The sequence below is a fragment of the Oncorhynchus keta genome, chromosome 37 (assembly GCF_023373465.1).
Source record: "Oncorhynchus keta strain PuntledgeMale-10-30-2019 chromosome 37, Oket_V2, whole genome shotgun sequence".
Taxonomy (NCBI): Eukaryota; Metazoa; Chordata; class Actinopteri; order Salmoniformes; family Salmonidae; genus Oncorhynchus; species Oncorhynchus keta.
In genome coordinates, this window is record NC_068457.1 from 20,533,511 (window position 1) to 20,552,508 (window position 18,998).

Below are 18,998 nucleotides of genomic sequence, written 5' to 3' on the forward strand. Positions count from 1 at the left end.
GAGGGCCTTTGTCAAAAAAAAGAGGTTATTTTCTAATAAATTTAATTCAATAAATCACGCTCCCGGTGAGTTTTTTTTTCTTCCTGCAGGACGCATTCAGAGTTGAGACCTAATTAGTTTGAAGGGGGCATGTGACTTGGCCATTGTGCTGGATTTCGAGAACGCAGCAGAACGCATGTGAAGTAATACAGTGGAAATCCCTGATATAGCAGGTAAGTTTACTTAAATAGTTAACATTGAAGTGATTTTAGAAACTTGGAAAGTAGTCGACATGAACGGGGCAGACTTCAGATAATGTTTTCTAGGTAGGTAGAACTTGACGCACAGACTTATCAATGTCAGTTCCCGCTTGTTTGAATCTAGTAAGTAAATCATGTTTAGACAACTCATGGTTAGAAAACAAACAATATTACAGATAACTGAAGTATACAGTAGTAGTAGCTACACTTGTACTAGCTAGACACTTCCAACAAGAGCTGTCTTAAGATATTTGAGGTAGAATGAGTTTGAGTATTTAACCACGTGGTGGCAGTGTAGCTCAATAAATGCGAGATGACGTTTAGTACTGATTCATTAATGATCTCTCATGTTGATCTGTGAAACCATGGATTCACTTTTCTATCCACAATATGATACGTAGTCAGCTCTCAAGTATTTTTCTGTGTGTTGGAGTAGAATAGACAGTCACAGAGCAGCTTTATTAAGTAGCGATATATTTAGTAGGAGAGGTGCCACAATGTCAATGCATGTCTCACTGCAGCCTGGCTCTATTTGGACACGTCACAAGACCCATGACACTATGTCCCCCCATTTAGATGAATGGCGTTCTTGTTCTTTACACTAACTCACTTTGTTTCATTAGTATCCCTGTTTGTTGTCTGTGTTCTGGTGCCTGTGTGTCTGTTGCTGGTGGCAAACTTAATTAGCTGATCTCGGGATCAGTATATTTAATAAAATGCTTTATAGCTCTGATCCATAGATGCATCGTCTGATCCACTACAGCCACTAGCAGGCAGAGTGGAGGAGGGGGTGAAAGATCATTTAAGATGACATGAATCAAACTCTCCTGCTGGTGTAGCCAGCAGCCACATCAAGCAGTCAGAGAGAATGCAAGTGTGTGTGTGGTCCCTGAAGCAGCCTTGCATGTCACAAGGGCACTACTTCCCAGCTCAGTAGCCTGTAGGTGCATTTGATGTGTGACGTGTAACTGCTAGTGATTAAGACTGTTGGGCCACAAACCGAAAGGTTGATGGTTTGAATCCCCTAGCTGACTAGGTGACCATATCTGCCGATGTGCCATTGAGCAAGGCCCTTAACCCTAATTGCTCATGTACGTCCCAGAGTGTCTGCTAAATAAAACAAAAATAACTAGGTCAGTGTTGCTGTTCTTTATTAAATGTGATGTTCTGGCCTGCAGCAGCCATCTTGAAGCAGAGAGGATAGATACCAAGCTCTGTTTACACACAGATCAATCTCTGCTTTTACCACAAGTTGTTTTTTTATCCTCAGTTGATGATATGTACTAGCTATACAGGACACTTTTAGTGGTGTTCTTGTACAGTTTACACACAATCTGTGAATTCTGGTTGAATATGAGATGTTAGGCTTATCAAAGTCACTGAGGGAATGGATCTGTGTCTCTGTATAACTTTCTGGAAGGTCCCTACTGACCCTGTGATGAACCTGTGGCCGTGATCATCTGTAAGATAATAAAGTGTAGGACAATAATGAATCGTGAACTAGGTGAGAGTGACCACATAAAACTCACGGTTAATACATGAGAGGGGTGAGCCTCATGCCTTCAGCAAAAATAGCGAAACAATGAGGGATTGCACGAATGATTGTCAATTAAGTAATAGTCCCTTTTTCATGTACAGTATTAGAGATTCATCTCCATATTATCTTCTTAAATTCCCATTTGCAACTCATAATGACTTGATTATTAACTGTAAGAACTGTGTTCAGGAGAATTCTACACTCCTTGATTCTTAACTGTAAGAACTGTGTTCAGGAGAATTCTAATCTCCTTGATTCTTAACCGTAAGAACTGTGTTCAGGAGAATTCTAATCTCCTTGATTCTTAACCGTAAGAACTGTGTTCAGGAGAATTCTACACTCCTTGATTCTTAACTGTAAGAACTGTGTTCAGGAAAATTCTAATCTCCTTGATTCTTAACCGTAAGAACTGTGTTCAGGAGAATTCTAATCTCCTTGATTCTTAACTGTAAGAACTGTGTTCAGGAGAATTCTAATCTCCTTGATTCTTAACTGTAAGAACTGTGTTCAGGAGAATTCTAATCTCCTTGATTCTTAACCGTAAGAACTGTGTTCAGGAGAATTCTAATCTCCTTGATTCTTAACTGTAAGAACTGTGTTCAGGAGAATTCTAATCTCCTTGATTCTTAACCGTAAGAACTGTGTTCAGGAGAATTCTAATCTCCTTGATTCTTAACCGTAAGAACTGTGTTCAGGAGAATTCTAATCTCCTTGATTCTTAACCGTAAGAACTGTGTTCAGGAGAATTCTAATCTCCTTGATTCTTAACTGTAAGAACTGTGTTCAGGAGAATTCTAATCTCCTTGATTCTTAACCGTAAGAACTGTGTTCAGGAGAATTCTAATCTCCTTGATTCTTAACTGTAAGAACTGTGTTCAGGAGAATTCTAATCTCCTTGATTCTTAACCGTAAGAACTGTGTTCAGGAGAATTCTAATCTCCTTGATTCTTAACTGTAAGAACTGTGTTCAGGAGAATTCTAATCTCCTTGATTCTTAACTGTAAGAACTGTGTTCAGGAGAATTCTAATCTCCTTGATTCTTAACCGTAAGAACTGTGTTCAGGAGAATTCTAATCTCCTTGATTCTTAACTGTAAGAACTTTGTTCAGGAGAATTCTAATCTCCTTGATTCTTAACTGTAAGAACTGTGTTCAGGAGAATTCTAATCTCCTGCAATGCAGTGCCTTAAATCGCTGTGCCACTCGGGAGGCCCCCCGCAAATTGATTTGAACAAACAATTGGTCCCCCAAAAAATGCATCCCTCTGTTGAATTTCAAAATCCTGATGTGGCCCTCGAGCCATAAAGTTTGCCCACCCTTGGTCTTTAGTGTCCCATTCAGTTGCGGCCAGTATACAGGTTTGTGAGATACTTAATGTTTGGGAAACTCCAGTTAGATTACCAGAGTAATAAGCCTTGGATAGTTGTTAGACGGGGGTATCGGGCAGGGGGTTGCAGTGGTTGTATCAGCTGTTGTCACACCACTCCTCAGCTGTCTGGCCTGGGGTCAAGTTTGGCCCAGACTGGAGCCAGACAGACCTGTTGGGGGGGAACAGACCCACTTAAAGGGATAGTTCACCCACATTTCCAAACAATAGATAATCTTAAATTACATTTTTTGAGCTAAGCAAAAAATGCTAATATCTGGGGTATTGGCTTACACTGGCATTTGCTAAAAAAATCTAAACAGTTTGTAGACAGTGGCCAGGTACACAATCAAAACATGGATTGCTGTCTTACCTTGTCCATGGACTAGCTCTGGGAGAACTATCCCTTTTTAACGGAGTAGTTCACACCAAAATCAAAGCTTGTCAGAAGTTTCCGTTCCTCAGAAGTGCTCGAAAAATTCAGCTGAATTTATATTCCAGGCAGATGGAGATACATTGTGCAGACAAGGACCTTTCTAACTTCCTATCATGGGGAAATAACCTGTCAGTCATAGACCATACATTTCTATTACAACTCTGAACATTTCCCATAATGAAATAAGTGCCTGGTGTACAGTAGCTGCCATTCCCTCTGTCTGTCTCTAGAGTGTTGGCTCTGTTGTGTGATAGTGAAGTGTTTCTCCAGACAGACCGAGAGAGTCGCACAGAGAGCCTGCTTGTGAAAGATCGGCATCAGAGATCCATTGACTACCCAGGGATATTGTACTGGGTGATTGGCTCTGTAAATCGCAGTTTGTTTCTATGTGATAAGAGGGGGGTGGAGAATACCCATCTTGTGTGGAGGGATACCCACTGTATGTCTGGCTGCAGATCATGCTATCAGATGTGGTAGGCCAAGGCAATAGAGTTGACTGAGGAAAGAGAGAGTCCTGATGTTGAGGAGTCTCTGAATCTGGAACGAATGCGTCCTTTATTGTCACAGCCTTGGTTTGGTGCTAATGTGGAGGAAGTGGACAATGGCATTGTTCACAGTGTGCTCACATCGTAAACTGTCTGTGTGCGCATGCGTACGTGCGTGCGTTGGTCCCTGAGCATGCACAGATTACACTTGGCTGGCTGTTGGTATAATTAGCGCAGCAGAAGGGGGTTGGTGGTCCTAAACAGCAGCCAGCTCTGTGTTCCCTCCATCCCCTGTCCCGGGTCCCACCCCTCTCTTCCTCTCTGCTGTCAACCGGACGTACCACCACCACTAAGATGTGTTCCCCAGTCACACACACAGTCACAGACAGACTGGCTGAGGAGTGGAGGGATCAGAGGCACTGGTTGGCACAGTGCGGCTTGGTTTGACTCATTTAGACTTGATTTGGAGAGACTGGAATACACACTGAGTGTAGCTTAGTGTGGCTTGGCTCGACTTGGGGACTCCGGAACACTCACCCACGAAGCTGCATACCCACACACTCTCTCTCCCTCACACACTCTGTCATGTCTCTGGCGGAGTTTGTGCGTCAGGGACAGCTGCAGGAGGCTTCATCACATCTGTTGTCCAGACTGGGTCAGGTCCCACACAGCCTGTCTGTCATTGTCCTGGCCCACAGAGCTACAGACAACCTCAGCTACAGACGCAAGAGCACCTACTGGGGCTGCCGGGACACAGGTTAGGAGTGTGTGTGTGTGTGTGTGTGTGTGTGTGTGTGTGTGTGTGTGTGTGTGTGTGTGTGTGTGTGTGTGTGTGTGTGTGTGTGTGTGTGTGTGTGTGTGTGTGTGTGTGTGTGTGTGTGCGCGCATCGGACCCTGGGTGTGCTTCTGTGGGGCGTTCTTTTGCGGACTGTGTGTGTGCGTGCATAAGTCTGTGTGTGTGTGAAACGCTGTTGTCGGCCTGTGTTTACAGAAAGCTACCGTCAGTATGAAATGGCTCCTAGAGGAATCTCCCTGTAGCTACTTGGATGGTTTAATGAAGTGCAGTACTTTCCCTCGAGAGTTCATTGCCTCACATGACCCTGATATCTAGCTGATGAAGATGGCGCCGAAGGAGATTTTATTTTTATTTCACCTTCATTTAACCAGGTAAGCTAGTTGAGAACAAGTTCTCATTTACAACTGCGACCTGGCCAAGATAAAGCAAAGCAGTGCGACACAAACAACAACACAGAGTTACACATGGGATAAACAAGCATACAGTCAATAACACAATAGAAAACAATTGTCTATATACAGTGTGTGGGCAATGGGCTATTTACAGATGGACTATGTACAGATGGGCTGCGTACAGCTGCAGCGATCGGTTAGCTGCTCAGATAGCTGATGTTTAAAGTGAGTGAGGGAAATATAAGTCTCCAGCTTCAATTTTTGCAATTCGTTCCAGTCATTGGCAGCAGAGAACTGGAAGGAAAGGAGGCCAAAGTAGGTGTTGGCTTTGGGGATGACCAGTGAGATATACCTGCTGGAGCGTGTAATACGGGTGGGTTTTGTTATCGTGACCAGTGAGCTGAGATAAGGTTTTACCTAGCATAGACTTATAGATGATGAATATGTAGCGAGGGCCAGCCGACTAGAGCATACAGGTCACAGTATATATATATATATACATATATAGGTCACAGTGGTGGGTGGTATATGGGGCTTTGGTGACAAAACGGATGGCACTGTGATAGACTGCATCCAGTTTGCTGAGTAGAGTGTTGGAGGCTATTTTGTAAATGACACTGCTGAAATTGAGGATCGGTAGGATAGTCAGTTTTACGAGGGTATGTGTGGCGGCGTCATGGCAGTATCGCAACAACCTCTTAGCAAACTTTGCAGTATTTTGTTTTTATAAGTACTTTTTTTTTTACATTATTAGCTCAGGAAATGTTTTGTCATTACATACAGCCGGGAAGAACTATTGGGTATTAGAGCGGTGGTAACTCACCAGAACTACCAGCATTACGACTTCGCTGGAGCAGATCCCTTTGTTCACTCTCTCCAGAGCAATTGAACTTATTCCAGAGGCCGACCCAAAACATCGCCGGCGGAGGAGAGGCATTCGAGGCGGCCTGCTGGTTCGACTTAGGAGGCGTGCATACCACCCAGGCATGCACATATTCAATCTCTCCCTATCAAAGTCTGCTGTCCCCACATGCTTCAAGATGGCCACCATTGTTCCTGTACTCAGAGGTAACTGAACTTAATGACTATCACCCGTAGCACTCACCTCTGTCAGCATGAAGTGCTTTGAGAGACTAGTCAAGGATCATATCACCTTACCTGCCACCCTAGACCCACTTTCAAAAGACCCACAGACGATGCAATTGCCATCACTCTGCACTCTGCCCTATCCCATCTGGACAAGAGGAATACCTATGTAAGAATGCTGTTCATTAACTATAGCTCAGCATTCAACACCATAGTATCCTGCAAGCTCATCATTAAGCTTGAGGCCCTGGGTCCTGGACTTCCTGACGGGCCGCCCCCAGGTGGTGAAGTTAGGAAACAACATCTCCACTTCGCTGATCCTCAACACTGGGGCCCCACAAGGGTGTGTGTTCAGACCCCTGCTGTACTCCCTGACTGCGTGGCCAAGCACGCCTCCAAATCAATCATGAAGTTTGCAGAAGACACAACAGTAGTAGGCTCGATTACCAACAACGACGAGATAGCCTATAGGGAGGAGGTGAGGGCACTCGGAGTGTGGTGTCAGGAAAACAACCTCTCACTCAACGTCAACAAAACAAAGGAGATGATCGTGGACTACAGGAAATAGCAAAGTGAGCACCCCCCTATCCACATCGACGGGACCTCTTTCTATTCTGGTTAGGGCCAGTTTGCGCTGTTCTGTGATGGGAGTAGTACACAGCGTTGTACGAGATCTCCAGTTTATTGGCAATTTCTCACATGGAATAGCCTTCATTTTTCAGAACAAGAATAGACTGAAACATTTCAGAAGAAAGTACTTTGTTTATGGTTAGTTTGAGCCTGTATTCGAACCCACAAATGCTGATGCTTCAGATACTCGACTAGTCTGAAGAAGGCAAGTTTATTGCTTCTTTAATCAGAACAACAGTTTTCAGCTGTGCTAACATAATTGCAAAAGGGGTTTCTAATGATCAATTAGCCTTTTAAAATTATGAACTTGGATTAGCTAACATAACGTGCCATTGGAACACAGGAGTGATGGTTGCTTATAATGGGTCCCTGTACGCCTATGTAGATATTCCATAAAAAGCTGAAACAGTTGTAGAGGTCAACATACTGACATACATTCAGGTCAGGGTTCTGCTGCTGGTCTGAGACAGAGCTGTAGGAGCAGTCAGGTCAGGGTTCTGCTGCTGGTCTGAGACAGAGCTGTAGGAGCAGTCAGGTCAGGGTTCTGCTGCTGGTCTGAGACAGAGCTGTAGGAGCAGTCAGATCAGGGTTCTGCTGCTGGTCTGAGACAGAGCTGTAGGAGCAGTCGGGTCAGTGGTTCTGCTGCTGGTCTGAGACAGAGCTGTAGGAGCAGTCAGGTCAGTGGTTATGCTGCTGGTCTGAGACAGAGCTGTAGGAGCAGTCAGGTCAGGGTTCTGCTGCTGGTCTGAGACAGAGCTGTAGGAGCAGTCAGGTCAGGGTTCTGCTGCTGGTCTGAGACAGAGCTGTAGGAGCAGTCAGATCAGGGTTCTGCTGCTCGTCTGAGACAGAGCTGTAGGAGCAGTCAGGTCAGTGGTTCTGCTGCTGGTCTGAGACAGAGCTGTAGGAGCAGTCAGGTCAGTGGTTCTGCTGCTGGTCTGAGACAGAGCTGTAGGAGCAGTCAGGTCAGGGTTCTGCTGCTGGTCTGAGACAGAGCTGTAGGAGCAGTCAGGTCAGTGGTTATGCTGCTGGTCTGAGACAGAGCTGTAGGAGCAGTCAGGTCAGGGTTCTGCTGCTGGTCTGAGACAGAGCTGTAGGAGCAGTCAGGTCAGGGTTCTGCTGCTGGTCTGAGACAGAGCTGTAGGAGCAGTCAGGTCAGGGTTCTGCTGCTGGTCTGAGACAGAGCTGTAGGAGCAGTCAGATCAGGGTTCTGCTGCTGGTCTGAGACAGAGCTGTAGGAGCAGTCAGGTCAGTGGTTCTGCTGCTGGTCTGAGACAGAGCTGTAGGAGCAGTCAGGTCAGTGGTTCTGCTGCTGGTCTGAGACAGAGCTGTAGGAGCAGTCAGGTCAGGGTTCTGCTGCTGGTCTGAGACAGAGCTGTAGGAGCAGTCAGGTCAGTGGTTATGCTGCTGGTCTGAGACAGAGCTGTAGGAGCAGTCAGTTCAGGGTTCTGCTGCTGGTCTGAGACAGAGCTGTAGGAGCAGTCAGGTCAGGGTTCTGCTGCTGGTCTGAGACAGAGCTGTAGGAGCAGTCAGGTCAGGGTTCTGCTGCTGGTCTGAGACAGAGCTGTAGGAGCAGTCAGATTAGGGTTCTGCTGCTGGTCTGAGACAGAGCTGTAGGAGCAGTCAGGTCAGTGGTTCTGCTGCTGGTCTGAGACAGAGCTGTAGGAGCAGTCAGGTCAGTGGTTCTGCTGCTGGTCTGAGACAGAGCTGTAGGAGCAGTCAGGTCAGTGGTTATGCTGCTGGTCTGAGACAGAGCTGTAGGAGCAGTCAGGTCAGGGTTCTGCTGCTGGTCTGAGACAGAGCTGTAGGAGCAGTCAGGTCAGTGGTTCTGCTGCTGGTCTGAGACAGAGCTGTAGGAGCAGTCAGGTCAGGGTTCTGCTGCTGGTCTGAGACAGAGCTGTAGGAGCAGTCAGGTCAGTGGTTATGCTGCTGGTCTGAGACAGAGCTGTAGGAGCAGTCAGGTCAGGGTTCTGCTGCTGGTCTGAGACAGAGCTGTAGGAGCAGTCAGGTCAGGGTTCTGCTGCTGGTCTGAGACAGAGCTGTAGGAGCAGTCAGGTCAGGGTTCTGGTGCTGGTCTGAGACAGAGCTGTAAGGAGCATTCAGGTCAGTGGTCTGAGGTCAGTGGTTCTGTGAGTGGCAGTGAAATATTCCCTTTTGGTTTGTTTCAGGTTAGTAATGTTCAAGTGTTAACATCACGTTGGAAGTAGAGGTCGTTCGATTATGATTTTTCAACGCCGATGCCGATTATTGGAGGACCAAAAAAGCCGATACCGATTAATCGGCCGGTTTCTAATAAAAAATAATAAACAAATGTTTTATTTGTAGTAATGACAATTACAACAATACTAAATTAACACTTATTTTAACTTAATATAATAAAAATCATTGTAGCCTCAAGTAGATAATGAAACATGTTCAATTTAGTTTAAATAATGCAAAAACAGTGTTGGAGAATAATGTAAAAGTGCAATATGTGCTAATGTTTCAGTTCCTTGCTCAGACAGAACATGAGAACATATGAAAGCTGGTGGTTCCTTTTAACATGAGTCTTCAATATTCCCAGGTAAGAAGTTTTAGGTTGTAGTTATTATAGGACTATTCCCTCTATACCATTTGTATTTCATTAACCTTTGACTATTGGATGTTCTTATAGGCACTTTACTATTGCCAGTGTAACAGTATAGCTTCAGTCCCTATCCTTGCTCCTCCCTGGGCTCGAACCAGCAACACAACGACAATAGCCACCACATCGAAGCAGCGTTGCCGATGCAGAGCAAGGGAAACAACCACCCCAAGGGTCAGTGCGAATGAAGTTTGAAACGCTATTAGCGCGCGCTAACTAGCCAGCCATTTCACTTCGGTCACACCAGCCTCATCTTGGGAGTTGATCGGTTTGAAGTCATAAACAGCGCCATGCTTGATGCACCAAAGTGCTGTTTGAATGAATGTTTAAGCGCCTGCTTCTGCCTACCACCGCTCAGTCAGATATTTAGATGCTTGTATGCTCAGTCAGATTATATGCAACACAGGACACGCTAGATAATATATAGTAATTTCATCAACCATGTGTAGTTAACTAGTGATTATGATTGATTGTTTTTTTATAAGATACGTTTAATGCTAGCTAGCAACTTACCTTGGCTTACGGCATTCGCGTAACAGGCAGTCTCCTTGTGGAGTGCAACGAGAGAGAGGCAGGTCGTTATTGCGTTGGACTAGTTAACTGTAAGGTTGCAAGATTGGATCCCCCGAGCTGACAATGTGAAAATCTGTCTTTCTGCAACAGTTAACCCACTGTTCCTAGGCCGTCATTGAAAATAAGGATGTGTTCTTAACTGACTTGCCTAGTTAAATTTAAAAAATGGTCGCCCAAAAATACCGATTTCTGATTGTTATGAAAACTTGAAATGGGCCCTAATTAATCGGCCATTGCAATTAATCGGTCAACCTCTAGTTGGAAGACTCTGATTCGTTGTGTTTGTGTTCTATGATTGAGGTGGCTCTGTTGGTTGGGACAGGGGTTCTTGCAAAAGCACTAGTGTGTTTCAGCCTCCCTGTCAGAATACTCTTCATGGTGAGTAGCTGAGTAAGAGAGATGGCTACAATGTGACTGGAACCTTACAGGAGTCTTGTTGTGTGGGTAGGGTGGAGAGGTCTGTTTCTGTTGCACTGTAGCTGAGTAAGGCAGTCAGGTAAATCCAGCTCAATGGCAGAAGTGAAACAGTGTGTGTGTGTGTGTGTGGTGGCGTATCTCTAAGGTAAAATAAAAGGCAAAGTGGAGAGAAAGACCGACAAAGCGTTGAGAGCTACTCATTTTTACTGCAGCTGTTTGGAAGGTGGGAGAGGGAGGGAGAGAGAGCGGGAGAGAGGGACATCATAATATAGAGGTGTGAAGAGAGGGATGACAGCTGCACTGGTTCATATCTCTGTGACAGGTGGTGATGAGGACGGGAGAGAGTGATGAGAATATGAAGGAAAAAGAGGAGAAGATGGGAGAGAGGGATGAGATGGAGGTACGTTTGCAGTCCAGCGGACACGGAGGAGGAGGAGGAGGATGTGTCCACATCTCTCTGGAGGAAGTGAAGAGCTTCTACCGGTTCTCACAGAGCTGTCAGCGCCTGCATAGTGAGTGTGTGTGTGTGTGTGTGCATGTGTGTGTCATGCGTAGCTAGCTCTTACTCTCACTGTTTTTAGACAGTGGTGAAAGTGTGTTTGAGTGAGCCTCTGTGTACTGTACTGTACTGTGTGTGTATTACCCAGGGTTCTATGTTTACAGTGTTAAAGGGTCTGTTCAGCCACCCACCAGAGTGTAATAACATACAGTACCTAACCTTGTAATGCTCGGTGGAGTTTCTCATCATGGCACTAATAAGCACTGACTTAAACATCCGCCTATTGGTCAACTCTGAAGTAATGCATTACTGGATGAGGCTGGTCTGTATGTTTTATGTGCCAGGATGCAGGACCTACATGATGAGACGTTCATATCCTTTTCACTGTAGTCACTTTTATTGCACAAGGCAAGCTGTGACAGGAAATCACTATTGTGTTCAGTGGTAATTGTTACATGGTTATATCCTTATTTGCTCAGGGTGTTGCTGAATATGCGTAGGAAAGGATCATGGGAGTCCGTGTTAATCCAAGCCCCAGCTGAGCTATACTATTATAGAGGGCATATTTGCCTGAATATTTGGACATAAAACATTCACCCTGCTTTGGACTACAAAGTCTGTTAAACTGAAAAAATATAAGTCTTAATTTTAGCCTCATTGATGTGCACCTCAGGGACTTGGATTGCTGTGTCATGCTGTCAGGGAATGGAAGCTATTTAAAGGTATAGTTCAGCCCAAAACCAAAAGTTTGCCAGATTTTCTTATATCTCTGAAGACGTCTGAAGTTGAGCTTCAGAGATTGTTTTCTACACGCCGACTACTGGGTAGAACTCGCTAAAGAGAGAATTCTGCAGGCACCCGTCCTAAACAAACAGGAAAGATTGGCACCATGTTATTGGATGGCATTAGACGGTGCCAATATTTCCACTTCGTTACACAGTCTTTGTATGCCACTCACATTTCTGCATTCATTTCCCATTCATTTCCGGCGCCGACAGAGATGGCCGCCTCGCTTCGCGTTCCTAGGAAACTATGCAGTTTGTTTTTTTACGTGTTATTTCTTACATTAGTACCCCAGGTCATCTTAGGTTTCATTACATGCAGTCGAGGAGAACTACTGAATATAAGATCAGCGTCAACTCACCATCAGTACGACCAAGAATATGTTTTTCGCGACGCGGATCCTGTGTTCTGCCTTTCAAACAGGACAACGGAATGGATCCCATGCAGCGACCCAAAAAAGCGACTCCGAAAAAGAGGGAAACGAGGCGGTCTTCTGGTCAGACTCCGGAGACGGGCACATCGTGCACCACTCCCTAGCATTCTTCTCGCCAATGTCCAGTCTGTTGACAACAAGGTTGATGAAATCCGAGCAAGAGTAGCATTCCAGAGGGACATCAGAGACTGTAACGTTCTTTGCTTCACGGAAACATGGCTCACTGGAGAGACGCTATCGGAGGCGGTGCAGCCAGCGGGTTTCTCCACGCATCGCACCGACAGAAACAAACATATTTCTGGTAAGAAGAGGGGCGGGGGCGTATGCCTTATGGCTAACGAGACATGGTGTGATGAAAGAAACATACAGGAACTCAAATCCTTCTGTTCACCTGATTTAGAATTCCTCACAATCAAATGTAGACCGCATTATCTACCAAGAGAATTCTCTTCGATTATAATCACAGCCGTATATATCCCCCCCCCCCAAGCAGACACATCGATGGCACTGAACAAACTTTATTTGACTCTTTGCAAACTGGAATCCATTTATCCGGAGGCTGCATTCATTGTAGCTGGGGATTTTAACAAGGCTAATCTGAAAACAAGACTCCCTAAATTTTATCAGCACATTGATTGCGCAACCAGGGGTGGAAAAACCTTGGATCATTACTCTAACTTCCGCGACGCATATATGGCCATGCCCCGCCCTCCTTTCGGAAAAGCTGACCACGACTCCATTTTGTTGATCCCTGCCTACAGACAGAAACTAAAACAAGAGGCTCCCACGCTGAGGTCTGTCCAACGCTGGTCCGACCAAGCTGACTCCACACTCCAAGACTGCTTCCATCACATGGACTGGGATATGTTTCGTATTGCGTCAGATAACAACATTGACGAATACGCTGATTTGGTGTGCGAGTTCATTAGAACGTGCGTTGAAGATGTCGTTCCCATAGCAACGATTAAAACATTCCCTAACCAGAAACCGTGGATTGATGGCAGCATTCGCGTGAAACTGAAAGCGCGAACCACTGCTTTTAATCAGGGCAAGGTGACTGGTAACATGACCGAATACAAACAGTGCAGCTATTCCCTCCGCAAGGCTATCAAACAAGCTAAGCGTCAGTACAGAGACAAAGTAGAATCTCAATTCAACGGCTCAGACACAAGAGGCATGTGGCAGGGTCTACAGTCAATCACGGACTACAAGAAGAAATCCAGCCCAGCCACGGACCAGGATGTCTTGCTCCCAGGCAGACTAAATACCTTTTTTGCCCGCTTTGAGGACAATACAGTGCCACTGACACGGCCTGCAACGAAAACATGCGGACTCTCCTTCACTGCAGCCGAGGTGAGTAAGACATTTAAACTTGTTAACCCTCGCAAGGCTGCAGGCCCAGACGGCATCCCCAGCCACGCCCTCAGAGCATGCGCAGACCAGCTGGCCGGTGTGTTTACGAACATATTCAATCAATCCCTATCCCAGTCTGCTGTTCCCACATGCTTCAAGAGGGCCACCATTGTTCCTGTTCCCAAGAAAGCTAAGGTAACTGAGCTAAACGACTACCGCCCCGTAGCACTCACTTCCGTCATCATGAAGTGCTTTGAGAGACTAGTCAACGACCATATCACCTCCACCCTACCTGACACCCTAGACCCACTCCAATGTACTTAGCGCCCTAATAGGTCCACAGATGATGCAATCTCAACCACACTGCACACTGCCCTAACCCATCTGGACAAGAGGAAAACCTATGTGAGAATGCTGTTCATCGACTACAGCTCGGCATTCAACACCATAGTACCCTCCAAGCTCGTCATCAAGCTCGAGACCCTGGGTCTCGACCTCGCCCTGTGCAACTGGGTACTGGACTTCCTGACGGGCCGCCCCCAGGTGGTGAGGGTAGGCAACAACATCTCCACCCCGCTGATCCTCAACACTGGGGCCCCACAAGGGAGCGTTCTGAGCCCTCTCCTGTACTCCCTGTTCACCCACGACTGCGTGGCCACGCACGCCTCCAACTCAATCATCAAGTTTGCGGACGACACAACAGTGGTAGGCTTGATTACCAACAATGACGAGACGGCCTACAGGGAGGAGGTGAGGGCCCTCGGAGCGCGGTGTCAGGAAAATAACCTCACACTCAACGTCAACAAAACTAAGGAGATGATTGTGGACTTCAGGAAACAGCAGAGGGAACACCCCCCTATCCACATCGATGGAACAGTAGTGGAGAGGGTAGCAAGTTTTAAGTTCCTCGGCATACACATCACAGACAAACTGAATTGGTCCACTCACACAGACAGCATCGTGAAGAAGGTGCAGCAGCGCCTCTTCAACCTCAGGAGGCTGAAGAAATTTGGCTTGACACCAAAAGCACTCACAAACTTCTACAGATGCACAATCGAGAGCATCCTGGTGGGCTGTATCACCGCCTGGTACGGCAACTGCTCCGCCCACAACCGTAAGGCTCTCCAGAGGGTAGTGAGGTCTGCACAACGCATCACCGGGGGCAAACTACCTGCCCTCCAGGACACCTACACCACCCGATGTTACAGGAAGGCCATAAAGATCATCAAGGACAACAACCACCCGAGCCACTGCCTGTTCACCCCGCTATGATCCAAAAGGCGAGGTCAGTACAGGTGCATCAAAGCTGGGACCGAGAGACTGAAAAACAGCTTCTATCTCAAGGCCATCAGACTGTTAAACAGCCACCACTAACATTGAGTGGCTGCTGCCAACACACTGACACTGACACTGACTCAACTCCAGCCACTTTAATAATAGAAATTGATGGGAAATGATGTAAATATATCACTAGCCACTTTAAACAATGCTACCTTATATAATGTTACTTACCCTACATTATTCATCTCATATGCATACGTATATACTGTACTCTACATCATCGATTGCAACCTTATGTAATACATGTATCACTAGCCACTTTAACTTCGCCACTTTGTTTACATACTCATCTCATATGTATATACTGTTCTCGATACCATCTACTGTATCTTGCCTATGCTGCTCCCTACCATCACTCATTCATATATCCTTATGTACATATTCTTTATCCCCTTACACTGTGCATAAGACAGTAGTTTTGGAATTGTTAGTTTGATTACTTGTTGGTTATTACTGCATTGTCGGAACTAGAAGCACAAGCATTTCGCTACACTCGCATTAACATCTGCTCACCATGTGTATGTGACAAATAAAATTTGATTTGATTTGGCGTCAATCAGTGGTGGTCGGTGCTGTTTAAGATGAGGGAGGTCGATTCATTATTTTATGAGCATGACCTTATTTCTATTACAGCATATTGGATGACTGTCATATTCATATTCCATTCACCCAGATCAATGTAACATTGATAGGTTTAGGCTACTATATGAAACTCTAATCATCCCTATACCCATCATGAGGTTGCTACAACCTAGCCTATGAATGAAAGTTTACAACATAGGTGCACAGGTCAAGATGATAATTCTTTGTAATCAAGGTGACAGACAGTGACACATAACCGTCTTGCACACTCATGCCTGCATATAGCTGATCTAGGGAGCAATCATTTGTCCAACAGTTGCAAACAATAGTTTCTATTGGACAAAATTTGGCTATGTTTATCCCCGTTTCATTTTGTTTGCTTCCGCTTTGAGAAACTTTTTTTTAACGGAATTGACGGAATGAATACAGCCTTAATCACACGCAAACACAGTTCATTTTCATAGCAGCCACATACAAACAGCATGATCACTTTGCTTGTTGTAATTCCTTCTCGCGTCTACGTGCTGTCCTCTCTCACCTTTTCCCTTCGCTTGTGGACTTCAGTACAACACATCAGCTGTCTGTGACCAGGCAAAACAACTTTCCAAGCCAAAGCTTCATATCATAACCACTACGCACAGCCTTCATAGTTGTCACCATATTATCTAACGTCATGGTCAACATAGCTAATAGAACTAACACATTAGTAAACCCGCTACAATAATGCAGTACAGTGTACAGACAGCAAGTACTTTCAGCTACACCAGCAGGCCCTGGTGGCAATAAATTAATTAAACCAAAGGCTTACCTTGACTTGGAAGAGTTCCATTGTTGGATAGCCGTAGCCAACTAGCTAACATAGAAGCCTTCTCAGTTTGAACCGGGTGTTTGAGTAGGTTAATCTAGCTAGCTAGCTAAGTAAGTAGCTAGCTCTCTCTCTCTCCCTCTCTATTGCTTCTCCTTCATTTTTGAAGAAATGTAATTGTCACGACTTCCGCCGAAGTCGGTCCCTCTCCTTGTTTGGGCGGCGGTCGACGTCACCGGTCTTCTAGCCATCGCTGATCCACCTTTCATTTTCCATTTGTTTTGTCTTTGTTTTCTACACACCTGGTTTCATTCCCCAATTACATGTTCATGTATTTAAGTATTTAACCCTCTGTTTCCCCCATGTTTTTGTGCGTGATTGTTTCTATGTTCATTCGGTACATTATGGCTGGTTTTCCATGGGTGCTGTTTTTACTCGTGCGTAATTGATTACCGTTTATTGTTGGTCAAGTGTATTGTGACCTTGTGCCTTTTATTTTGAGTAAAGTACGTTGCTCACTCATTCTGCTCTCCTGCGCCTGACTTCATGCACCAGCTACACCCACCTTCTGACAGTAATTGTTCAAAACTTTTCAACTATTGTCTTTCTCTCTCTTTATGTCAACTACTCACCATATTTTATGCACTAGCTGTAGCTTATGCTTTCAGTACTATATTCATTCTCTGATCCTTTGATTGGGAGGACAAAATGTCAGTTCATGCTGCAAGAGCTCTGACAGGTTGGAAGATGTCCTCCGGAAATCGTCATAATTACTGTGTAAGTCTATGGAAGGGGGTGAGAACCATGAGCCTCCTAGGTTTTGTATTGAAGTCAATGTATCCAGAGGAGGACGGAAGCTAACTGTCCTCCAGCTACACCATGGTGCTACAGAGTGCTGTTGAGGCTACCGTAGACCTTCATTGCAAAGCAGTGTTTTAATCAATTATTTGGTGACACATATTTGGATACATTTAGTATAGTTTTATTTAAAAATTATAGTTTTTTTTTAATTTTTCACTTTAAAAAAAAATGAAATTCACTGAGGGTCTTCCCCTTTCCTCGTTTCCTTTTCATCCCATTGAACACCCTCTCTATCTGTCAGTGTCGATTTCGGTTTTGTCGTCCCAGCGGAGACCTTTCCCTGACCTCTGAACCTCACTGTGACCCCTCTGTAGCGCTCTGCAGCGTCAGCATCTCTAGATACTGAACAGCCCAGGCCCAGACACTGACACATAGGCTACCCCCTTCCTGTCCTAGCCTTTATCCAACTCGTGTTACTCCAGTCCAGTGTAGACTGTTGTGTGCCTCCTTTGGTATTGTGCTTGTAAAAGACTGGATATGTTTTTGACTCCGCTACAGTAATGTGATGATACTTTCTCTGTCAGACTCGGGTAAGAGTTCAGTGTTTGTCTTGCTAAGAAGTGGAATGGATAATGGTGTTTTTTTGTCTGTGCCTGATTTGATGCTATCGATGTTTCTTTATGATTGAGCAGGGCGTGTGCAATAGGTGTTACATTTGGTTGATTGAATTGTCTGTGACACATTCCGATGAATCATTGTCCACTATGAAGGCATGTCAGATTGTTTTGGCTGTGCTCTCTCTGCCTCTATCCTGTTCTCTTTCTGTTTGTTGTTCCCTCCCTTGTTTTGCCCTTCCATCTTGTCTGCCATCTGTTCTTCCATCCCTCCTTTCCCAAGTTGTCTGTCTTTCAATGTAGTCGTATACTAATCCCCACAGCTGGTATTCCCAGGTGTGTCAGGCTATTAATAGTGTTTTATACATGATGAATGTTGGAAGTATGATTATTTAATCATTATCCCAAATATGTGTTACGACGCCCAGGTTCAGAGTAAGATAGCTTGATAAGAACACACACACACACAAGCCTGCCTGCCCTAGTAGCACCACCCAGGCTGCTGGTGAGGCGGACGTGACTGGGAGTGGGCAGGAACAAGCAAATTGGCCTTAATGACCGTCTGGCATTCTGAACTGATGCACATAGAGTGACGGAGAAGGATATAGAGATATAGAGAGGTTGAGAAACAGAGAGACTGAGAAGGATATAGAGATATAGAGAGGTTGAGAAACAGAGAGACTGAGAAGGATATAGAGAGGTTGAGAAACAGAGAGACGGAGAAGGATATAGAGAGATAGAGAGGTTGAGAAACAGAGAGGTGGAGAAGGATATAGGGATATATAGAGGTTGAGAAACAGAGAGACGGAGAAGGATATAGAGATATAGAGAGGTTGAGAAACAGAGAGGTGGAGAAGGATATAGGGATATATAGAGGTTGAGAAACAGAGAGACGGAGAAGGATATAGAGATATAGAGAGGTTGAGAAACGTAGAGACGGAGAAGGATATAGAGATATAGAGAGGTTTAGAAACAGAGAGGTGGAGAAGGATATAGAGATATAGAGAGGATGAGAAACAGAGAGGTGGAGAAGGATATAGAGATACGGAGAGACGGAGAAGGATATAGAGATATAGAGAGGTTTAGAAACGGAGAGACGGAGAAGGATATAGAGATATAGAGAGGTTTAGAAACAGAGAGGTGGAGAAGGATATAGAGATATAGAGAGGTTGAGAAACGGAGAGACGGAGAAGGATATAGAGATATAGAGA

General features: G+C 45.2%; 1 protein-coding gene across 12 annotated transcripts in view; it reads left to right on the forward strand.

Annotated features, from left to right (window-relative positions):
* Window positions 1-71: 71 nt before the first annotated feature.
* Window positions 72-18,998, forward strand: part of LOC118370012 (guanine nucleotide exchange factor DBS-like) — a 94,242-nt gene continuing 75,315 nt past the window's right edge. For 8 of the 12 annotated variants that reach the window (XM_052499519.1, XM_052499523.1, XM_052499525.1 and 5 more), the window contains exons 1-2: window positions 72-212; window positions 10,899-11,088. In XM_052499519.1, coding sequence (XP_052355479.1) covers window positions 10,905-11,088 — 184 coding nt within the window. In that variant the 5' untranslated portion in view covers window positions 72-212; window positions 10,899-10,904. Of the gene's footprint in view, window positions 213-268; window positions 306-4,480; window positions 4,820-10,898; window positions 11,089-18,998 lie in introns of those variants that run through there. The other 4 variants (XM_052499520.1, XM_052499529.1, XM_052499530.1 and 1 more) reach the window with 4 other exon arrangements.